Genomic DNA, 27,401 nt, shown 5'->3' with positions numbered 1-27,401 from the left:
CAGTTAAATGGTTCACTCCGTACATCAAACGACCTCCACATTTCCCTATATTACACTACCTATTACAGATTTGGTAATGACATGCCAACTATGTAGCATAATATTATAATTATATTCGTGTTGTATTGCCAAACACTTAAAACGCTGAAAATCCACGGCACCGAATGCTTTTTAAACAGTAATAGTGTACAATAGCATTATTTATCATTATATACTGCATGGTTGTACTACTTTTACATATTTTATCCTATATTATGCTGTACACGGGCTTAAACGATTTATTTTATAGACACTTAAATGTTTGAACCCCTATTGGTTTATATATGTATGTTTGAAATAAAACCTATAAACTTCGTCCACCATAAATGTAACGGATCATTCGATAAAGTACTTACATATATAAATTACTATAATGTGAATTTATCGAAATCGAAATGGTTGGCATTAGTATTTATTTAATGGCAAAGTTTAAAAATCGCTTTTAATATGTACGAAAATAACAATAAATATGGGAGGAGAAGTCTGAACCTAATGATTAAATGAAACCAAATTTTATATATATTATACATAATATGTCGTATATTATGTATTATACTTTTAATTAACTATATTATTCTACACAATCTTTTATTTTAGTTATATATTTGTTTTGTTCAGACATTTTAAATCTTATAATCTCTCAGTTTACACATTTGACATCACAATCTGGAAAAAAAAAATCAATTATTAAACTATCAATAATGTGGAAAACCTCTTGCCTACCAAAAATAATCAAGGGCAGCTTCAAGAATCGAAGGATATCAAATAATTCGTTGACAATTACAAATTCAATCACGTGAACGGATGAATGACTGAATAACTATTGTGTAACGTATGTATATATTGTTTTGGGGTTTTCATTGTGTTGTAGATTTAGTCAGAATTCTGTGTGTTAAGGCAATAAGGATTACATAACAAAGCGAATATTGTAATTAGCCAGTAGTCTTAAAAATTCCGTCACTCATTTACAATTTTATTTTTGTATAAATTACTTAGAAATATTTCAAAACATCTACAACGTAATCTCAACTGTTCATCTTAAAACTCTGATATATAATTATATATTTGGATTTTTAAGGAAAATAAAAAAAGTAAAGAAAACGCATAAGTAACCTACAAAAACATTCTGACAGGTTAGGAAAGACAGATCATTATGGACTGGTTTGAATTTGTTATTTTTGAAATAAAAATATACGTATATTTTTCAAAATATACTAGCTGTTAGGTACCAAAAAAATACTTTATTAATAACGAAAATAAAAAAAAATCACTCCGCTCAGAATCTAAAATATTATAAACGCAAAAACATAAAATTATCACAGAATGTTATATTTTGTACCTATAATATACCATACTAAATATATTAAATTATATGAACTTGTACGTATAAGGTATTTACAATCAACAATATTGCTGATGTTTAGTGTAATACGATTTTATTATGCGTCTATCAAAGTAACAGAAACTATGTGCAACGAGACATAAATCCTTATATATATATTATGTACAACTTTTTTACAACACGCGTTCGTCATACACGGCTATATACGCAGTACACGCATATTGCATACATATATACATACATACATACATACATACTTACATATATACATTCGATTCCAATACATTTTATAAATAAAAATTTTTTGTATTTTATATATACACTATGTCACTCTCCATAAATTACAATGTGGTTCAAGTAAATATATTATGTACATAATGCACTGTACGCTTGATTTCAGTATTAATTAATGTTATAAGTAACGTAGCGAGCGATGATGGTATAATTAAGTTAAAATCTAGTACGAATAATGTAATTTTTAATGAAATTAATTTTTAAAAGACATTTTATGTGATTCATAAAACATCATTTATATTAATAGCTTTTAGTTTTTCGAACTATCGAGTTTTTCGAATCGCCGACATCAGTAGGATAAGCTACAGTAGATACTACACACCTTCTTTTGAAGTGATGCTATCAGGTTTACAAGAGTGAACAAGAGTTAACAAGAGTGACAATACAATTTTCCATTGTGAATAACGCAAATTTCGCTACCTACTTTGAATGCTACGTCCTATAAATATTTACACTTTCTAACTCAAAAAATATAAATGATATTTGATAGTAAACTAAAATAAATGAGTTTCGTTTTATATTTAAAAAAATGTACACATCTTACAAAATATTGAATTTACATTACAACCATACAGCACGATTCGTGTTTGGCAAATTGTACAGATTTATTTAAAATTGTCCCATTCCACCAAGACATATCACATTTAAATACTATAATTAAATATTATTAAATAATAAAAAAAAAAATGCTTTTATCAGCCATTCGTGAATTAAAGTATAGATCGATGGTTTTTATGAATTTTATTTCATTTCGAGTAGTATAATGAAATGCATCAAAAGTTGATTTCCGATTGCTAAGATTGTGTTGATTTATCATTTGATCATAAAAATAAAAATAATATATTATAGAATTATACTAAAATATTTTATTTGATGTCTTATTTATTTATTTTAGTTTTTTATAAATTACATGCAATTAAAGATGTATTTGTAAAATAAACCAAATTGTTGTGTTTGAAAAAAATTGCTTTTAATTTAATTTTCGTATCTTGTATTCTATAAGTGGTACTACTGGGTAACTTTTCTTCTCATATATTCAGGTATTTGTAGGATGTACCATGCAGATAATATGCTTATTATAAATACCATTAGATTGTAATATTCCAATAAATATATAAATTTAGAGAACGAGTTGAAAAATCAACGCGTTGCACGTTGTCTTGTACACAGACTGCATTTCTTTGATAAAACTATAGAAGTAATGTAATTTCATTAATAACAATTATTGTAATAAAAAAGTAATTTTATAACTATTTTTCTATATTTTTTTTTTTTATAGTGAAATCAATCACGTTCATTATTTTTAAAACAACTGCAGTTTATATATATTTATCATAAATGATAAATGGTTTATTTTCTAAATGTTATTATTTTAACCGGTAAAATACGATTGAGAACGTTACGGTTGAGAACGTTATTTTTGGTAACACAATTATTGAGAACGCTCAATATTTTTATTTTTTTTTTCAACGTTGCCAAATTTAATCGAACAATAATTTGAGCACGATAACCGGCTATCGAATGATTAAGAACGTTATACCTTTTTGACTGAACGATTAATACAGTTGATTATTAATATTTATCGGACGTTTATCGAATTAACCGTATGTTATTTGTAACTTTTATACCAGATATACGATAGAATGACTTAATAGGCGTTTTAGTCATCGCACATGAAAACGTCAACGAAGTATTCGTATTATAGTCGCACTCGCGGTTAAAAATAGCAACGATAGAATAGGGTTACAAAAGGAAAAAATAATTAATATTCATAATAAATATATGTGGAATGTAGCAAATAAAAGTTCTAATAATTTATTAAAATATCTAAAGTATGTTGGATTATACTATTTATACTATCCAGCTTTAACTAATTCATAGGTAACTCATTTGTCATATACTCATTACATATTTATTACATTTTTTTTACATATTTTTATTATATTCTACATGTTTTACTTTTTTTTTAGATATGGAATACATATTCTTATAATTCTACATTTTTTTCATTTTTAAACATATATTATTTATGTTACATATGATTTTCTTCAAGAATATTTGTTAAATGATAAATAATAAATGATATGGCAACGTTGCACGTAAATTCGTTCTCAATCGTATCCTTTTTTGGGTTTTGTTGGGGTCAGCGGTAAGTTCTTTGTTATTTTTAAGTGTTCTCAATCGTTCGGCCAAAAAGGTATAATGTTCTCAATCGTTCGATAGCCATTTTAACTCATCGACCTTTTCGTTAAACTTCCAGCTATTGTAAACTATTAACAATTTGTTTAGGTAACTCTACGCGTATATGTTTTCTCTCTAATTTTTATACATGCGGTCGTCCAACTTAGCTACCATATTAGGTTCAAAGATATTTGGTAAAACATGTTTAAAAAATGAACACAAACGGCTTTAAATAAAACATCTATTTATAGGAGAAAAACGCGAAGATTTTCTAGAAAGTTTTCGCGGTAAAAAAGAACACATCAAACATAAATAAATTACATAATAGCTTAATAACAGCTTATATTTTTCTTGTTTTTTTTTTCACATAATTAAAAAAAAATTAAACAAAAAAATGCCATACATGTATGCAAATACTATTTCTGATTCCATGGTTGAAATCGTCGTAATAATTTGCATATGAAAATTGCACTAGATCAGCCCTGATAATCCGAGAAATTTTTTTTTCTCAATTACAAATGTCTTAATGAATAATCATATTTATATATATATATTTAAAAAAAAAACTAAACATATCTAAACAAATGTCAGCAGTACACAAATATTAATACACATTTTTTTTTTTTTTTTAAATTCATTTAAGTCATACAATTAATTAAAAGTTGGCAAATAACATCAATGCTTTAAATGTCTTACGAGTAATCGACATTCGTTATAAAATATTTAATATGTAGTATAATTTTGAAAATAAAAACATAAACCAAATTTATAAGTATTTCAACAGTTTCACATAACAAAAATATAATACAAAACGAAGGCACAACAAAGGCACTGTGTACACTGTAGGTAAATAATACATTATATTATATACGATTTGAATATTTTTAAACAACATACTATTTTATTGTAATATACTCGAGTATAATTAGACAATTTTGAGCATTAAAGTAAAGACTAATTTTTTTAAGGTATTTAATTGAACTAAACACTGGCAACATCTTTGGAAGTACAATATTTTTTTCTTCAGAATAATTAATTATAATAGGTTATAAAATAGCATGTTCTTATTCTTATTTTTGTGTGTGTTTTAAGTACCATATATTTCCCAAGATATAGCCTGACAATAAAATCGACCTGTATATTTTATTCATACTATTTCATATTACATTAAAAGTTATAACATTTAACCATTTAGGCCAATCCGTAATAAACTAATTTCGAGAACCGTTAAAAAAAAAAAAATAATAATAATAATAATAATAATCAACAGAAAACTATGATATTTCATATATTTTACAATTATACAATAGATTTTAAACTAAACTAACTATAATTACAGATGTTTTAATAATTATATATAGACAAAAATCGCGTTATAGAATATTTAGGTAAAACAATAGAGAAAATAATAACAAAAGCTCAAAGAATAATAAAAATAAAAATGACCATCAGCTCTCCGACCATGCAAACTATTAAATAAATACCTATGCGTAAAAATACTGATAAATCCACCGCGAGAAAAACAAGTCAGGGAAACAGCGAAATCTGTGACTTTTTGAATTTACCATGATTTAAATAATAAAAAATAATAATGTATTTTTTTTTTGTTTTAAGCCAATTCGACACAATAGACACAAATACGATTGGTATCATTTACCATATTATTATGATTTAATGAACTAAGTTTTGTGTTTTTGTAAAGCGAACGGCGATTTGCGCGGTCACCATATAAATGTTTGTAATATACATTAAGTTTAGACGCTTGACGGTAATAATATTACCGATCATACAGGGCGTCCATGTATATCCGTTTCTAAACACTTTGAACTCCCTGTATACGTGTAATGTGGACGGACTTAGCCATCGGCGCGAACGGTACTGCTTAGCACTGTGCGGACGACGAATTATTGTTGTTGTTGTTGTTGTTGCCGCCGGGGCCGGGGCTGTTTCGGCCGGCACCGTGTGACTGGGCTCCGTGACAGTGGGCACAGTGCATGCACACCGCGCAGTTTCCTAACTTCTGAGCCAGCACGGCCCGGAATTTGAGCGCTGGTCCCAGCTTCATGTTCATGGTGCCGGTCAGGTGATCCTCGCTGAGCAGTGGTAACGCTGTCCCGTCGATCGACTGCTCCCGGAAACACTGGAAAACGTTAAAAACACAAGTACGTTAATACATGAAGGTTTGACATTTTTTATTTATAATATAATTATAATAATTATTAGAATTAATTTTTTATGTATCTATAATATACGTATAACAAATGAATTGTTAGACTTTTCACTAATATAGATTGTTTTCCTTTATGACAAAAACTATGCACACTCGAAAATATATTTGCCACTATTTTGAAGTGTCGTATTATTATCTCTGTATAAAACCACTTTCAAATCTGGCCAATATTTCTACTTATTATTCCCACTACTTAGATCCGACTAACTGCATACCTTTAAGTCCAAGAAGTTGAATAAAATTGACCTTTTATATAAACTATACGTATTCTAACACTAATTTACAGGAATCGTTACTAAAACTTGAATGATTAGGGTATGAACATATTGTCATTTCAACTTTTTACGTCATGCATCTTAAGATCAAGTTTAACAATAATTATAGCCATAACTTTCACTATTGATGGCTGATGCATTGAGACAAAACCAGTCAATGTTGTATGCTATACTATAGAAGAAATAAAGATGACATCACGTATGTATTTATATGTATATATATTATTTAGTGATATTATTACAGGTATGACTTGTCTTGTAACGATGGATGGCAAGTTTTTCATGCTTAATCGCCAGTGAGTGTTGGTATATTGTAAATAATATAACATGGTAACCATACAAAAATAAAATATTTAATATTGTTATATATGTATGACCTAACGCCTCTGAATGTTGGCACATCGTCTACCACTGCCAGTCTTTTACGCCCAGTGCAAGGACGAGGTGACTCTAAGACGCATATTATTAATAAAATATAAATTATTATTACGCAGAGCACGATCTCATTGGAACGATCAGATTTTATCGACGGTATACTTATCTTATACATATATACATATACATACGTGTGACATTGTAGAATATACTTCGAATGGAATCGTCATACGTATTTAAACTTAAGATATATTCTGCAGAGTGCTGCACAGCTACTGAACATTTTGTTCATTTTAAACGGACGGTAGCTGTTTATTTCGTTCCAATAACATTTATACATTCTAAGGAAGATTTTTGGACAGATCGAGGACGAGGAGACGAAGGAGTGGAAAACGGATCAAATAACGAGTTGGAGAGACACTTTCAACACAAATCATTTCAGACATAATCAGGAGCAAAAATCTTAGTGATCTGGGGAGAATGGAGAAGCTAGAACCAACTTTTACTCGTGATTATATGGTATAGAATCTAGTAGGAAAAGGCCAATTTAGAGTCTCCGACAGTACCTCTTATTAGTTTTATGTAGATTTGTATAAGCATAATAAAATATTCCATTTGATTTTGAATCAAAGTATTACACAATTTTGTTTTTACCTATATCGTGCAATAAAATTCAGGTGACATAATATGAGATATACACAAATAGTAATTTCCCCATTTTATTATACCCATAGTTAGCAATTTCTAAAATTAATTTTTATTTCTTACATTTGACGATCTTATTTTTTTGTTTTATTGTATTTTTCCGAAAATGTGCAAGAAACGGCCAAACGACCGGAGATATGATGCCTACATGTTATTATTACCGCAAATGAGTAAACGGCGTATAATTATTGAACGTGATGATAAAATGCAGGCATTCTATAAAACAAGAAACTGGTCGTGTGCCACTAACGTCCATCGAATACCATCGAATACCTGTGTACAAAAAAAAAATGAAATTTAACTGCAATCGATTGCAATTCGATGGACATAATACTGCGCGTTTAAGTATATACAATTAGTCGTGATTTGCACCCTATTCGATTGTTGCGGTGTAGCATTTACCATTATATATAGAGTTGTCAGTGGACCGAAAATTATTATTTTCATATATTTACAGTTAAACGTGCTCCGCATATGAAAAAACGCTACCCAGACACAGTTTCTGACTTTTTCAACGTTAAGTACGCCAAAAGTAATTTAATAACCTGCGACGATGGGTATTTCTAGAAATTCACTTATTTTGTATTTTCTCATACTATAAATCTCACCAATGGTATAAGAATTTTTTGTTCAAATTCTTTCGAACACGCAGAACGACATACTGTCGATCGTACCTGCAGTGGTTAATTATCAGAAGTTTAATTTATCAACCTGGCTCTTGTCAGAGAGTTATCACACAGTTCATTTTTGACAAATCGAAAAAAAAGTGCACCAAAGTCGGTTTTTATGAAACTGCGTTCATCGATCAATGTGTTTGACAACTTCATGATAAATCTGATAGTTTTTATTAAATTCATTTTAGATGATTTGTCTAAAATTATAATCCTACTGAGTGGTAATACACTAATACATATTATGTAAATTATGGTTCCTAATAAAAATGGTACATTTTACTGTCATTTCAGCTCGAAAAAAGTCTAAAAAGGTATTTTACTCGTTTTTTTTGTTTATTGTTTTCTCAATTATTCCAAAAAGTACCAACCTTATATTATCTAATTTTCTGAAATCACACTCTTTAAACATTTATCACTCCCCTCAGAAACTAAAACGTAGCTAATTAACAGAAACATACCTAATATTTATTTAAAAGTATTTCAATTATATAACTTTTACGGTGATATTATACCAACCTAATAATCATATACAAATCGAAAAATCTAAGCTCACAGCCAATGACGACGACGCGCACGTATCATAATATTTTTTATTATATCATATATGTATATATAATTTTATTCGGTATATTATTTATGTTTTGCCCAATTCGTATACATATAGGTATACAGCAAAACGCACAAGGAAAACAATATAATAAAACTATAATACACAACTATTTACTGAATACATAATATTTTGCCTGTACAGCTACACACACACATTATAAAGTCACTACTATACGTCTGTAGGTACACCACAAGTTTATAATATACTACTCATACTAGCACGATTATACTACTACTACTACTACTACTGTTGCACCGAACGAGCGGCTTCCTCGTTGGTTATAATGTACGTGCGACGGCCACACGTCTCTCACGGTGAAACCATCACGTCTGACCTTTAACACTGACCTCACGAGATCAAGGACTGCCGTGGCCGGACGGGTGTGCGTTGTACATATGTGTGCGTGCGCACGTGTATGTATGAGTGTGTGTGTGTGTATTCTCTCCTCAAAAGTTCGACGTGCGGCGGCGGCGGCGGAGGCAAAAGGTAGAGGTCACATTCTTCGTTCCGCTCGCGGGGACCCGAGCTACGGTCGATCGTCGTCGTCGCCGTTGTCGTCTCTGCCGCCGCCTTTAGGACCGATCAAAACCAGATCGGATCAACCGGTTCGTATATGTATGTATATATTATTATTATACCGTCGAAACTCAAAACTAGTCTTTACCATATACCTATAGCATATAGTATACCTATACAATATAGCAGCGGCGGCGATTAGATCCACCGCGCACCGCCGTCAGCTGGTTCCTACCGTTGCCCAATCACTTCTTTTTTTTTGTTACGTTTTGTTACTGTCAAAATTTGACCACATGAAACAAAAAATTAACCACTACTAAAAAAATAACTGGTCCGGTCGCCTTTTAGTTATTCCACGTACCTTACATGTTACCTGTTACATGTATACCTTACATGTTTTTCTCGCATTGTTGTTACGAATTATAATATTTTTATTCTTTTTTGCTTCTTTCGTTTAGTATATATTATATCACGTTTTTTTCATAGACATTGTTGTCATTATATTTATTTAGGAAAATAATTATGATTAAGATTTGGGTCTGTAACCACGTTGAAGATATATCTAGTGACTACTGAACGCGGGTTTGCTTAAATAAAATAATATGTATACATCTATATTATGTTTATAGGTAGGCCCTACTACTGGATGCTTAATAATAATAAAAAGAACATTCATTATCCTCATCATTTAGAAAATCATCAATGGTTTGAAAATATTTAAATATATTGATTTCATAGTTTGCAGTTATCACAAAACAACATTTTTTTTTTATCATTTTAAATTTTATTTTGCCCAGCAAACCATTTCTTATTTAAAATTATTTTTTTTTTAATGAATATTCGTTTATAAAAATCAAATTTCGAATAAGCAGAAGGTTGTAACACATTACGCATATTTAATGTTCTGATAAGTGGAATGGAGTGATACGCATATCGTGGTACTCCTTAAAATATTGAAAATTAATGAATTAAAAATAATGTAAAAAATATTTTCAAAAACTTGCATATTTTTTTTTAAATAATTCGTCACAGTTTGTTGTATCGAAAGAATCACCTTGTATATCACCTATACGTGCTAAAATACATACTATTAACATCTAACTGTACTCATGAAATTCAATTCGTTTTATAATCATGTATTTATGTCAATTATTCTTTTAATATTTTAAACTATATTGCAGTATAAATAACGTTGCTCAGACTTAAACAGTCAAAATATTATAATAAATTATTAGATAATAATCAAACTTGATTATAAATCGAGATTTAAAAGTATATTACGTAAGTATTAAATGAGGGATAATAATATGACTGAGTAATTTTTCGGGGAACGTGTAATTACCATACATAAAAATGATAATAGTAATAATATAATAAAGGGTGGGTTAGTCACTTTTCCGAAACAGTGGCGGCGAATGTAATAATAACGATTTTACGGTATTTTAAAGGAGGAGTTCGTTAGTAGCAAAATATAAAAACCGAAACAATAGAACTGTAAATTATTGTCACTGATTTGGAGGAAGCATCAGCAATAAAACGCACTCGGGATGACTGTGATTTTTTTTTCCAAATACGATTTCCGTCCGATAAAATAATATTATTGTACTAACGACGACAGTAAAACCTATACCGGCTGACTATACTATGCTAATGATGTGCAATGGGTATACACGCAGTAGTCACACATAGTAAAGACCAAAAAAAAACGAAGGTGTCTGATTTTAACTGTGCATATTTATTATATTGTTAGTATAATATTATATAGTGTTATATAAGTATAAATACTTTTCAAAAAAGACTACATTATGTTGTATCATATCGACAGTGTTACCGAATAAATCTGTAAAAAACTAAAAAGAAATCAACTTCTCTGTCAAAAACACAATTTTGAAAATAAATTGGTCTACACACTTTTAAGTTTTAACTAAACACCGTCCATATAGAGGTCAATACTATGGCGGCGAAGTTTAAAGCCTCGCTCGATTGCTTTGCTCGACCATTCCTTCTAATACTGTTTTTTTTTTCGTTTTCTTTTATCATTCAACGCAGCAGTTGTCGGTTCAATTGTATTGTGCGCGAAATGTAAAAATAAAAAACGAAACAATCTAAATGGATATAAAAAATTAACGTTTTTCACGGTCCAGCGTGTACCTATTATTATTAGTGTACGCACGACCGCCCGTCGTCGTCGGTCGTGGTCACTGGTCAGCGGGCTGCATTTTTTTAACGTTTATAATTTTGTATTCACCCCATCCCCTTCCCTAGCTTCTCAAAACTGATTTATTTCTTCTATTATTTCATCGACATATCATTAAATATTATATTATTGTTATAAGTCGTAGGATATGAAGGATTGTGTAAAGGTTTTTCTTTTCAAATATTATAAGAAAATTTATTCATAAGAAAAAAAAATACACGTCATATACCTACGTGTTTTAAAATTGGACTTGACGACTAGACTTTTGAACATAATATATACTTCATGATAATGTAATAAGTACACCACAAGAACGTTTTCAAACGAATATTTAAACATAATATTTATGTTACGATAAAAGTACGGATTCCTGATACACAAAATAGTTTGAGAGAACTCCGATTTTTAAAGTTTGGAATTTTACAAACGAGATTTGGAAAATCTTAGGATAAACAATCATCGTTTGTAAAATACCGAAATCGATAACCAATGTGTGATATTTTTTCCTCTGCCTATATAGCAATAAAACTCGTACATAATTAAAAGACGTTACGTTGATTTAAGTAAAAATTTAAGTATAATAGGCAGGTACCAAATAACGAAGGGAAAAATATCACACAATTGGTACAAAGTATCTGACTTCTATCATCACAGATTGTTTATCCTATAAGATTTATCAAATCTCGTGTGTAAAAGTACTAACTACAAAATTCAATTGGGATTTGACCAAGTTATTTTTTTATATCCTGGGTTTTACCGAAATCAATCGACAAATTCCTGAAATTCGGAATTACTGGAATTGCTGGTAAATCTTAGGTAGATAAATAATAACCTGGCGGGGATAAATAAGGTACTTGCAGCTGTATACGTAGATATAGGTATCGTCATAACTCGTATATACATAATATTTTATTATAATATCAGATACCTGCTGGCTAGTTAATGGTACAGTGTGTGTGTGTGTGTGTGTGTGTGTGTGTGTGTGCACAGTATATTAAAATATACACTGTGTATATCCTGCACGCATGTACAACGCGCGCCGTGACCCCAGAACGACCCGACGCATATCTGTCTAAATAAAAAAATATATATAAAAAAATAAACTTCCTCCGGACCGGCGTAATAATAATTACCACCGGACTCTCAGCACCACGTCTGGACGGGGCCGCGCCTATATACAGATTGAGTGCACTGCAGAGCGTTAGAAAGAGACCTACAACAACAACAGCAGCAGCGGCAACAACAACAACAACAACAGCAACAGTGATAGGCCACAGCGATATTATAATATTATTGTTATTATTATTATATACCTACATCGACGGTGGAAGAGATCGCGTGCCAGCCTCCGGGGATCGTCGGGCACGCGCGGACCGTGTAATTTTCGGTGCAGCGATCAGGGGCGCCGCCACCTCCCCCGCAGCAACTGCGAACGGTGCAGTAACGTGCGGTCGACATCGCGTGGCGCAAAACGCGATATGCGGCGCTGCATGCATTGTCTTTCGGAAAAAACACGCCCTGGGCCGACGCTATAGTCAATGTTTATATATATATATATTTACTATAATCGTATAAATACGTATTGTTTTCGTTGAGCGTGCGTTTTGTGGTAAAAAAAGTAAGCTTATTATAATTATTATTATACGTGGTCATCGGTTTTCGGCGCCCCCAGCGAATTATTTTAAACGAGGAAAAATCGGGCAAATCGCCCGATATTCACCGGGCCCGATAAAATCGATTAAGTATTTTAGGCGCACTTGTTGCACTTTGTATAATATTATACGTCTGACCGGTTTCGATGACCCGATAAATACGAAATAAAAAATATAAAACTGCGGTGTTTTCCACGACATCCGTGTGCCAAATTACGCATACTTTTATAACCATCGTAAATTTATTTGGTAATGCCATCTGGTTTTTAAATCATTGGCGGTAGCAGTAGCAATAGATTTACTGCGGCGAAATTTTCTAATAATAAATCTTTATGGAATAATAATAATAATTGGTAGTTTACCCGCCGCGAAGTATGGCTCACCCGTCACGATTAAAAAAGTATCATCGAAAAAACTCTCGACATATTATGATTTATAATATCGTAAGAAATAGTATAGTCATTACCAGTTAATATTCAAGTTAGATCCGAACTGCAGTATATTTAGTATCCAAAAACGGGAGTAAATTAATTTTAATAGGATTTGTTTGAGGCATTAATACGGTCGTGCGTAATATTTTCACTCGTGAAAAATATAATGTGATAATAATATAACATCATCAGTTAGATTCCACTCGATATGATATTTTCTTAAGACTTGTACATAATCATATAATTTTTATGACTATGCGCTACTGCAGCATAATATTCGACAGAAAATTACAGTCTCCATGCTAACTATACATGCTCAAAGCCTGCTGCAAAGGAGGATCAAATTATGAACAATTATCCAGTTAGTTTGTTTAGAAGACATACATCACCTCGGCTGATCACGCCCATTCGTTTTTTTAACAAACATTTTTAGTATGTTATTGGCACGATTTCATAAGACCGTTTATGAATTACGTACTTAATTATGCGGCTTAGTCAAAATTATAAAAACATTACTTGCACATATATGAGCGGTGCTGCAAGCTGGTAACAACACTCACGAGTTGAATCCAGAGTTCTTGACCATGTTTTTTTGAGACTATCGAAATAACAGAGAATACTCATCGTAGTATAGTCACAAATACATATAAGCAACAGTACGAAATCATATAAACTAATATATATATAAATATTAAATACTGAATACCAGTTTAATCATTTTTGAAAAAGTGTGACGTACCGATGTATACATGTGTACGTGCTTGTTAAAAAGTTTATTTCGTCTCCGATTTATCCGAACCCTACTGCACGTATAATCTCGCGTCGATTATTATATAATATAAGATCGGTCAAGTGTATAGTTCACGTCAGTGATGTTATATGTGAGTGAGGGTGAAAGACCATTATTGCGATCGCGTTAGGATGGATAAATTGGGTAAAGTTCAGAGACTATTATTTTGAGTATAACAGTTGCAGTAGGTACGTATATACTGCGTGTCGGTGTCGGTGATGAGATGAATGACGAACGGTTTACAAAATGTTATCCTGAACCTTTAGCCTTGGGCCGTTGTACAATGGCTTCAATTTCTATACGTAATTCACACACACACAAATCTAATTAGTGTAATACATTATACATATATAACACGAATTGATTGAAAATAATAAATTTTACTGCATGTCCGGACACTCCGTAGAATTTAGTCATGGATTGATTTCATGGTCCTATGACATTTAAAGGCACGTCGACCTTTTCTATTTTGACCCATATTAATGGTGTTATCCAACTTCCCATTGCGAAATGGTCCACACTCCACATAATAATAATATAAACCTACGAAATAACGATTTTTGTTTTGATTTTCTACACATAAATTAAAAACCAATTTATTTAAATATGCAGATGAAGTAGGGTAACATTATATGGTTATACAATAACTACATTAAATTGTATCATTAAAGAATCAGCAGCCCTCAGGATTTATATTAAATTAATATTTTGAAGAAGAAAATACGAAACAGATCTTTACTAAAAATATACGTTTATATATGTTTATGTACCTCTATATTTTGATATGTGAGACACGTATTAGCCTTAAGTTAGTAAAACGGTAAATCTTTAAGTATCTTTAAAAGTCTCTAATATATGAATGACATATTATACGTATTTTAATTAAATTATGATAATATATTAATATAAGTTAAGTAAATATAATATATTAAGCTATATTATTAATACAACTCGCATGTCACGATGAATATCTATAGATATTATTATAAAATTATACACCAGATTGAAAAACATTGGGCATTCGAGTTATACATATTATACTTGATAGAATCACTTATTTTTATGATTTATAAGTTTTCCTTCATTATTTTATTATTTTCTAGGTTATATAATTATTGAACACGTTTAAAATTATTAATTATTTTAATCAAAATAAGATTTATACTAATGTTCTTGATTAAATTCATCGCACTAGTAATTGCTGGTATAGTAATAATACAAGTAATAATGCAACTATTTATAGTAACTACTAGCTATTTATATATATATATATATATAAATATTATAAACGCATTTTGATAATTCAAAAAAACAAAAATTATATCTCAATAAATATTATATTACACAATATAGAGAATTCCATTTATTGTGCTATTCATGAGTATATAATTTTGTCATTTGATTTTTTTTACCCAAGTATTATCATATTATGCATAGCCTGTGCGCTGCTGCAGGCGTAACTTTGAACTCAGCGGCTTCAGAAGAGAACAAAACGTAAAAAACCTAATTTCAAAATCTGTATGTTCTACGATCGACAAACTACTAACTGCATTAAAATGAAAGGTTTTTACATAGTTAATGACAAAAATATAACCACAGTAACATTTTTCACCACTGCCGCCGCCAGTCGATCGTTTCCCCGGAGGAATAGACAAGCCGGCCGACAAGCTCCTATATTATATTTTATTGCATAAATAATAATATAATATAGAATACGGTGAACGGATTACAACGCGGGACTATACGATAGGGTGGAGAGTTCAAGGTTTTCTGTATGCACAGTTTTTCACGGTAGGTAACCTTCACGCCAATAGTATAATATTGTTTGTATCTCTTTGTGTGTCAGTCATCTGCTGGACACTCATTGTTCATCCGCGTTTCCGAAGACGATAGTTTTTCACATGTTTTTTTTTTCAAAACCACAGCGAACCATGACGAATTCCCATTGGATTTTGTTCTGCATTTGGTCAGACGTAAAGTTGGTTTCGGTTACATTCACACACACACAGCTAACAAATGCAAACGCACCACACACGACATTTGTATTTAATTTTTATGCCAATTGAATCTTATTATTCGTTCTTCACGCAATAATTATATTATACAGCCTGTATCGGCATATCCCCGCACAGTTTTGCATCTTAAATTTCACATAAAAAATTTAACAAAACAATGTATATAGATACAATAAAAAACCAACATCCTTGTCCCGGGGGGTTATGTTTATATGCGCCGAGGTCAATTCCGAAAACGAAAAAAAAAAAATGTAAAGGCGTGGGCATCATCCCGGTGGGCGTTCGATATACATATTATAATAATATTATCTTTACGGTTGTTTTTTCTTCCGATGACCCGTTTGACCCGAGATCTGGTTCTGCCGACCTCCGGGCACCCATTCCGAACCGCTGTACCGTCGTCAGTCGACCCACGGTGTTGCAGTTGTTGCGGTAAACTTATAATCCTCTTAACCAGCTCGTAATCATACATATTATATCGATGTACAATAATAAAATTATTATGTACGATTATATTATGTACACGCGATCGTGTACCAGCACCGCGCGTACTTATATAACGTGATCGACAATCTGAACGAATAATGTTGTAATAAGCCGTATAAAAATGTCATTGTCAAACGATATAATAATGTAATTAATATAATGTACCTGTACGGCTGTACGGCTGTACGTCATACCATAATATTATATTACATAAAAAAAATACTATCGTATAAGGTGTATAACATCCACGTGGACTTGGCGTACACCGCGTTCTTATCAATGTATAATAATAATATGAACGCTTCATTATGAACATTACCTGCAATGTGTGATGAACCTATTGCTATACAAATATCAAAAACGACAACAATACGACGCATCACACAATAAATTAACGATAGATAACGACGTCAACCGGTGCAACGTGAACGCTCGTTTCACATCGTGGGCGTATATAATATTATTTTAAGTGTGAGACGTAAAACCGTAGTCACATATTGTTTGATATATTATTAAATTTGTGTTGAGAGATGTCTTTAGGTATATCTTTTATATTTTTTATCACCGGATAAGCCAGTTATTTAGACGAAATCAAATATTAAACTTTCCGGAAAATGATGTCACCGAGTAAACAATACAGACAATACAATATTATCTCGACGGTGAACATACAACGATAATGAAAGAGGTGTGTTGTACGTGCAACAAAATAATTTAATGTGTTATAATAAATACAACAGTGCTGCACTTCTACATACTATGTAATACGTGTACATTAGTGTGTCGTTGTGTGTGTAGGTAGGACATTATAATATTATAAGTTTCGTGTATAGGATAGGCACAGCAGTGTTCTCCGCCAGTGTTCTCCGCCGCCGTCACCACTGCCACTGTTGACAGACGTCATGAAAAGAAATAACAACAATAATAATAATAATGAAAAAGGCGCAGTGCTCATTATGGTAAAACGCCGCGATGACTTGTGACCCGTAAACGACCTTGTCCGCCGACGACATGGTAGGCGGTTAATGGCGACCCGTGCGTGTGTTGCATGCCCTCCCCTCTTCGCTGTTTAGTCGAGGACGACGAATACAAATAATGATAAATGAAAATAACTATAATATAAAATCAGGTGTGTGTGTGTGCGTGTGTGCGTCTGTTGATCTAGAATATTATTATAATGGTCAGCATGTGACGAACAGAAAAAAAAACTGAAAGGACGGTCGTGCTGAAGAAGTCTCCGGGGCTTTGGCGAAGGGAATTCGATCCGGATTTATACGGTCGGTCGTTGAAACTATAATAATAATATCGTCTTGCGGACGATCGTCGCGGCAGACGCACCGCGCGGTTTGGCCACGTCGCAGAAAAGTCGCCGCTTGAGACCGCTTTCGGACGGCAGTCGTAGTCACTATATATAGTAATAATAATAATAGTAATAATATTAGGACATAAATATCATTATATCAGTGAATGCTCCGAAACGCGTTTAATGTATCGCGATGAGACGACTCGTGGTATAAAATATGTATTATTAATTATTAATTTGTGCGATCAGTTAGGAGAAACCACTCCATTACAGCTCGGCAAAGAGTGTCATACGGTGCAGACAGACGGTTTTGTCATGCGGAAAAAAAATATCGAGTTTGAGCCGTCTGAAGGCTGAGCACATCTGTGGGGTGGGTGAGCGACGAAGTAATTTTTAAGCAATTCGATTTAAAGAGAAATATTTTTTTTTACAAAGAACGAGTAAGACTGGTTCCTTCAAATCAACGTGCGTCGATGTCAATGAAAAAATTTTTTTATAGACGACTTATACACATCTACACGCGTGTTACAATAAGTTATAAATTTATAATATACATTACGTATATGCATATTGCATATAGTATCTATACAGAATGATTACCTTATAAATTATCACAAAGTATAAAATTTTGACGTGAATTATGTAGATTTTTATTGAGCAAAGTAACACAGGAATGCCCTACACTCCACAAAATATTTGTGCATAACAGACAACTCCAACCCAATTCACGAAAATTGGTTCGAAATTCGAATTTCATTTATCGAAATCAACAGAAAAGTATTTGACATAGGAGTATATGAAATTAAAAATATATAGGTATATCTACTATTACTTAAAAAGTTAAAACTTGAATTATGATGCTGAACATAAATTTTTATAAATTTATTTTTTCTTTCAAAATGTTGTGTTGATATCACTTTTAGTTTTAAAACAAAACACTGAAATTTATCGAAAATGAATACGTTTTATAATAATTTTGAAACTATAATACTATTCAATTTATCAAAAATATATACTCTTCTGTATATCTAAGCTGCAATAACAAAGTGGTCAATACTATATATACATATATATGCATAATATATTTATATACCAGTTTGAATATTCAACGCACGGCCATTATGGTGTTCGATTTGAAATGTCCACTGTCGATTACGAAAAAAAAATAAAATACTAGACCGTTCAAGAAGCCATTAAAATGTCCGACAGCTTCTTAGTATGCTCTCCTAACAAGTCGTTAACCTAATTAACTTAGAAATTACGTTGCGGTGCAAAGAAAATATTCGCTGAAGCTACCATAAATATAATATTATACACGTTATTCTACATTTTTACACAAGCACAGAACACACGCACCTTTTAAACTGTACAAATGTATTCGTATCATACCAAATATAAACACATATATAATTTCTAGCTGTTGGCGTATATGGACATAAATAAAATAAAACACACCAACAGTTGAGTAAATTCAAAACAGACAATTGTATATTTGTATGCAATCATTAACTTAATAACAATAAGCTGCAATGTGAAATAGATAAACGTAAGCTAACATTGTGTGTAAAAACTAAATATCAATGTCTATACGTGCACAGTTACAATGCAAACGCAGAATATATTGGCCATTGGTATGTATTCAATTGTTTTTAATATTCTGATGTTTTTTGTATAATGCGCGAAACTATGATTCTATTACATAGGAATTAATAATTATATAGGCGCGTCATTAACAATCAACGAAAAAATAATATAAGATTTTGCTAAACGTACATAATAGTCGACCTTAACCCAGAATTGGATCGTGCCAAAACGTCTGGCTGAGTTTTTAGCCGCCACCGTTGACGACTAAAATTAATGTTTTCGGCTATTGCCAAATACCGGTTGACCAGAATCGGTGCAATGCACAGGTGACGCCTGAATCAGCGTAGGACAAACTGCCATAGCGAGCTTACTACCACCTCTACCTCCACCGTCCATCAAAAAAATACACAATTATTGTGGTAAGAGTAATCAGTCATATAAATAGGGCGTTCATATAATTTATTAGATATACTTTGCGTGGGCTATAATGCCTATAATCTTTGTGGTAAATCAAATTTCTGCCATAAAAAGAGAACTCTAATAATTGAATCAAATTGTTTTTGTTTTTTATCACTTATAACACCTGTGTAAAAAAAGTTATTGTAATTTTAATATAATTTATATTTTAAATTAACCATTTTTATACTTTAGTGGCTCTAATAACTTTTCTTGTAACAGTAATACACTGGTACCAAAAAAAAAAATAAAGCACAATACATTGCCAACTTTTCCTTTATCTAGTTTCTCATCTATCATTGAAGATTCCCCACTCGAAACTGTTTAACATTTGAACTGTTCATATTTTGTACGTACTTTCAATTCGGGCTTAAATATATTTTCATATAAGTATAAGGCTCCACTGAAGTACATATTATTATAGGTAATATTATAAAATGTATGTATATTATCGACGAAAGTTATGAAGTAAAAATAAATGAAAAATTGAAATAGATATAAAATAAAAACATTTCACAGAATACCTCGTCTATATTATATAATAGAATAAAATAGGTATCTAGTGTATCATAACGTATAACAATAATAAATTATACATTATTTATTAACCCACTATCATTGCACGGATGAGATCATATAATGGTATTTATTATATAGATGTCCGGATGATAATATTATTAATATAATTACCACCCGTGGTGAGACTGCAACAACACTCGCGGCTCATGCATCAGTTTTTTTTACACATGTAAAATTGAAAAATCACTTTTTCACCGGATGACTCGACGGCGCGCGGCGGCGGCGCCGTCCATCGGAATACAGACCGCTGTGGTTACCATGGTACATAATATATGCGCAGCACTATATTAATTTATATAGGTACATATTTATATATTTATACCGTAATGCAGCGGACTCGATCATTTTCTACGACTCAGGCGGACACTATTACGACAATATACATATGATGATCACCGGTCGTGACCTGGTACGTATATATTATAATTATATGTACACACAATTCGCGCCGTACTCCGGTCATGTGGTCTATATATACACTATATATACATATAGACCACATTCAACATACGTGTCCAATACGAAGTCTCTCTCTCTCTCTCTCTCTCTCTCTCTTGTATAATTATGTGCACTATATAGGTTCAGATTACGCTCGACTTTAAGCCGTTTTCGTCACGCCGAATGTTCCACCGACAACGAGGACTTATGCCCCCTCCAATAAGGGATACAGATGAAGGGGAGACCACCGCCGTAGCAGCCACCGTCCATTAGTGTGCTCTAATCACGCGGAATATCTGTGCGCAAGAAAATTGTCGGCGTAACGACTTAATTGAAACGTTTATATAGAGGGAGGCGGACGGCACGCAAGACCACCCGGCCATTGTTACTTATACATCATAATATATTTATATAATATAATATTGTAGTAAAACTCGGTGCATACACACGTTAAATATTATAATAACGCGCACAACATAATATGCACATGCACTTTCCAGGCGCAAGAATTATTATTTTTATTAGAAGTCCAACTATTGTCACATAAGCAATAGGTATTTTTCGGCTTATTAGATTTATGAATTTATTGTTAAGTGCGCTATAAATATTAGTTAAATTACTTTATATTTCCCGATTTAATACAATATTTGAAGTGCATATTTTATAGAATAATTAATATTATGATATGAGCATTCAATACCTAGGTATATTTTATTATTGTAAATATCTTTTCATGAAAATAGATTTTGAACATGATAATATTAATATTTTTTATGATATAAAATGCACCGAAATTTAAATCTTATTTACTATAGTTGCAATGTAAAAATAAGCAAATCCAAGATCACAAAAATAATAATAAGCACATAATTTTTGTTTATGAAGCACGTGACAGCATAGTGGATATTATAAATTACGTTAAGTACGTTGTTATTGTACATTAAGGTTTGAGTCTTAATTATAATAATATTATATGCATACAATAGCTGGTGATTTGCCAAGAAAACTTACCCCCATATTCCCTTTATAATGAATTTATTCAAATTCTGACTTTTGGCATTTTAAGCTTACCATATTTTCAATTATTTAGGTTTTATACCATATAAGGAGTGTCCTTTGGTGATTCAACATTTTTTTTCTTCTAATGAAAACCAACTTTTTTTATAATAAATTATTATTAAGTTAATTTTATTGAAAATTTATAAAATGAAAATTCAAACAAGTAGTTCCTAAAATTTAAAATAAGAAAAACAGTGCTTAAAGATGGTTTTAGAAGAATATACAATAAATTTAATAATGAATCTAGGTATTTATTATAAATATGTAGTAAAATATTGATTGATTAATTAATATTGATTACCTTTACCTAATACTAGTTGCTTCTATATAATTTTTAAATCATAATCTAAAAAAAAGAAGATTGTATATCTACAAGACACTATTTAAATAGCAAAAAATCTAAATAATTTTAAATATGAAAACATACTTAAAAACACTAAAAACCTTAATTTGAATAAATTGATTATTAAAAAAAACCCAGGATACGATGGATCACCCGTTTCTACTAATAAATGTACACGCCCGATATGGCGACTGCTGAGTGAGTGCATGACTGCAATGGTGTTTTATAATTTTTAATAAAAATAAAAATCTGTTATGACTATTATACCTAATAATAATCACAGATGTCGACAAGATCGTGCCGTGTCGCCGACAAACTATATTATTTTATAATACATAATACGATATTTTTACCCGCATAATTTAATAAGTGTGCGTGTCTTGCAGTGAGTGTGTATGGATGTATGCGTGTGTGATGTTTATAATGTAAATGGTTTTACATGTTATAGGTCGCGGTGTGAGTCTGCTTTGTATAAATTATACACGAACACCGCCCACGAAAACGTATACGGTCTGTTTTTTCGTATATTTGTAGGAACTCCTCTCGCGGGACGCAAAACAATTATTATAATATATTATATTATGTAAGTACCATCACATTTTATCTAAACACAATGTCAGATTCCAAACATTTGGACATGTTTAGTAACGATCAGTCGTTGAAACTGTACAAATAATATTATAGATTATATTTTAAGTTTTGCAGGAATTCCGAAAATTGATTAAAAGCGAAATAAATTTAAAATCATAAGCATCTTTCGGACTCGTCTAATGTTTCGAAAATTTCTCCGCACAATGACGTTATTTATTTTTTTATTCACTGATATTAATTATATGAACCTAACTGCAGGTTACAATATCATTACGATGATTATTGTGCAAAAATTAATTTATAGATATATGTAAGTTTGGATGGGGTATATTGAAATCGAAACGGATTATTTTTACAGATACAATTTGTTTTCTTGTAACAAACCCAAATTCAATGTTAACTATTAATCGGCTTAAGCCTTTAAAAGGTATAATGATGGTATCAAGTACTTTTCATATAAATAAAAATTTAAAAAATATATATTCAACCTATTATATATAATAGCATAATATTTTGTTTAGGTACTATAATAGTGCAGCCATTCCTAGATGTTGAAATCGTATTTTAAACTGTTTTCACCTAACGACCGCACTATATTATTATTGAAGGAAATAGCTAGGTACATGTGTGATGTAATGATATGTGTAAGTAATAACATTATAATCGGTAGTAGGCTGTCATCGATGACCACCCGTGGGGATGTACTCTCCGATGATAATATTTAAAGCGCACCTGTGTCTGATTGAGCCGTGTACATAATAATAATATTATACTCGCGCAATCGAACCATAATAACATAAAATATAATAATATGACGACCGTTTGAAGTGTTTACAACCGTTGGCGATTGGTAATTGGCAATTAATAATTTTGCACCTGGCCAATAGTAAAATGGAATATTGGATTTATGACGCCCGGCAATTATCGTCGATCACGAACCTGGTCTACTCGACGCATATGAATGGGACACGATGATGAGCGAACACGGCACACGCGCATTATTAATATATACCTATTATCTATACTGCAACTTGAAAATAACCGACGGAGGCTAATATACATCCACGAGGGTATACCTGGTTATACGTCATGATTCCTGAACTCATAATAATTTATAACGCGACTTAACATAATATATTATTATTACCATTACGTTTACTTTCGTCTAAATAACTCTACCACGGAGACGGTCTATATAGTCGCGTCGGCGGAGCGAATCGAAAATTTACACAGGACGTGATAAATTAAAATACATTTTACCTTATATTAGTAATAAATTATGTAGATATGCAAAAAAAATGCACTTTATTAGATGCGATGCAACTTTGGAAAAATTTTTTGTTCTGAATGTATGTTCCTGATGAATACGTATAGAGAATGCAAAAATACCATACAATGTGCAATGTACACAATACATCAATTCAATTTGTTGTATAACAGTACAATTATCATAATATATCTTGATATAAAAATGTTCGGACTTTTAATGTGGCATAAATATATTGTAAATATAGTTTAAGGAAACACGTATCAATATTTCATTTTGTAATGAGTTTTATTACATTCCACGTTAGTTCATTAAGTTTTTATTGGTTTACTCGTGTATATGATTGCCTGGGGTAGATCATATTATTCACAATCTAATGAAAGTGTCTTTTAAAATACCGTGCTAATTATAAACAGTTAACACTACCAGTGTATTGTAGTACATGAGGTAATAATTTTGTGCAAAAGAAATTTTTATAAATATCTTCAATATTACCTACTTAGTTAGTACGGTTCGGTATAATGTTGTTATAATCCCAGAACACACAAGAGGATATTAAACTAAAACCAGTAAAATCTTTAAATCATAAACTTTAGTGTTTTTGAGGAGGTATAAAAGAGTTCATATACCTACGATATAATAGTGAAATTATTCGATTAATAGTATATTTTCAAACAAGAACACAACTTTTTTACTCAAATTGTTTTAAAATTCAGACAGGTAATAAACTTGTAAAAATATATTAGTTTTGATTGAAATTAAATTACTTTAAAAAAAAAATGCTTTAAGATGGTATACGTAAGTGTAATTAGCATTATGCTTACATTTTAATTAAAACTTAGAATTTTTATTGCTTAGTTTCGTTTCCCCACGCAATTAAATTATAGGTACGTATTAACTAATTATACTAGGTAATTAGTATATCAATCGAGCAATAAATCGAAACATAAAAATAATTGTACCAGATTTTAATTTTTAATATATAATCATACATGTCTAACGTATTAATGTGTATAATACATACTCGTATTAATTAGGTATATCAACAAAAATGTATGTTTGAAAAAGTTGTAAAAACAAACTTATATCTTTATCGATAAAATCTACTAAAACCTAAAATCTAACTTTTCCAACAAAAAAAAAAGCTCTAGAAGAATAAATACGATGCATCGTTATTATACATCGCGATGTATAGTTAACTCAGTCGTCCATTTCAGGAATAATTTTATAATATTAGTGTCAGCCTAATACCTATATTTTCTTTGTTAAGTTAAATATCAGTACCTAGTCCATCACTGATGTGTTAATATCAAAATGCTCAATGAATGCAATGCTAATAATTATGAGTACTACATGTCTACATATTTTCATCACTCATCAGTAAGTTGCACAAGTTTCTATTGTTAAGTATTCGGGTGTTTTGGAGTGGATAGACACAACGTATAATAGATATACAACTCAGTCGTGGCGTTCTTCTTAAACTCATTCCAAAAAGAAAATGCGTTTATTGAAAAGAACTGTAATTATTATATTGTAACGGTAGTTCTTATAACAATAACTCACAATTCGTGCAGGGTGAAAATCTCTTATATATGTGCAATCTACGTATAATATAGTATACATATATGACCTTTAGGCAGAATAATAAAAGAAAACTTGGGACAGATCTAATGAGCGAACGCACGTCACAAAAAATAATCATAATACCATAATAATTCATTGTCCGACGTTAGGATTTCACTGCATCTATATCGAAAATTGAGTGTAGTGAGAGTATATATTATTATTATATTTTACACGCAATGCAGATAGTGGGTGAACGTATATTAAAGGTTTTCTCAATTCCTGAACAGAATTTTCGTGATAAACGGATAATAATATTGTTTTGATCTAGATCCGTCGATTCCCTAACCACTATAAATACCGTATATCAGCTATTTGCACTGTTTCCAAAATATACTATACACTTTGCAACAGATTGTGTGCTGACAAATGAAAACATTTTTGCCATTTGTATTAGGTTAAAGACTTATTGGATGGAATGATCACTGTTTGTGTCTTGCGCTGATATATTATAATTTACAGGTAATCTGCGGACCGGAAATACGAGGTTATTACTATTTTTTTGCCCGTGACTTAGGCGCAAAAAGACGTACGAGTTTCCCGCTGTGGATCATTAAGATTCTCGGTTTAAAAAATCATCAGAAACACAATCGAATTACGAACGTGCAGACATGTCCGGAGATCAACTCCTATAATATTATTATACATATCGCTACACATAATACACTCAAATATATAAATAATTATAAATACGTTATTGTTATATACGCCATAAGCCAATTTGTGCTTTCTACGTACTAAAAACCTCACGAAACTGGGTTCAACAATTGGTGAAGTCTAAATGTAAAAAAATAATAGAACGAAAACGTAGGTATATTATACTATTATAGGCGTTTTTCAGATTTCTGCGCGAAATCAAGTGCGCCCCAGTTAGGTTAGGTGAGTAATAGTATGAAATCGAATAAATATCCACCAAATGTTACTAGCAAAAACAATTGATAAGAAATTTCCTTGCTAAAATCGGTATAAAAATAATGTATCGGAATATTTGCACTACATCATTAAATAAATGAACCATCATATCACTATATCAGTTCATTATCCCAATGTGGAAAAATGGAAAAATATTATAAACAGTTTTGCATCGGATATGGACTAAAGAATATTTACCTAAATTTACAATGATTATATGAATAATATAATCAAAAAATAATTGATCAACTATCAGTGCAATTCTCAGAACTTTATGCATTGGAGTAATTTTGAAGGAAAAAAATCTGAAATTATACAAATTTGCTTCGTGGTGTTTTAAACTTCTGAGAGTATATTTTTATTAATTTGTTATTTTAATAGACATGTGTAGGTTACTATTACATATTTTATAACTTCTATTACATTTAAAATAA

At 31.1% G+C, this 27,401-nt stretch overlaps 1 protein-coding gene across 1 annotated transcript in view; it reads right to left on the bottom strand.

Moving 5' to 3' along the window:
• Positions 1 to 4,169: 4,169 nt before the first annotated feature.
• The window catches only part of LOC107163342 (uncharacterized), a 46,762-nt gene continuing 23,530 nt past the window's right edge, over positions 4,170 to 27,401 (bottom strand). The window contains exon 4 of the mRNA XM_015510721.2: positions 4,170 to 5,996. Within this exon, the coding sequence (XP_015366207.2) occupies positions 5,739 to 5,996 (258 nt within the window). The 3' untranslated portion in view covers positions 4,170 to 5,738. The remainder of the gene's footprint in view (positions 5,997 to 27,401) is intronic.

The sequence above is a fragment of the Diuraphis noxia genome, unplaced genomic scaffold (genome assembly GCF_037042655.1).
Source record: "Diuraphis noxia isolate RWA-SAM2 unplaced genomic scaffold, SU_Dnox_SAM2 contig0004, whole genome shotgun sequence".
In the NCBI taxonomy this organism is placed as follows: domain Eukaryota; kingdom Metazoa; phylum Arthropoda; class Insecta; order Hemiptera; family Aphididae; genus Diuraphis; species Diuraphis noxia.
Note: the sequence above shows the minus strand (reverse complement) of the source record. Positions and strands in the feature narration are given on the sequence as shown.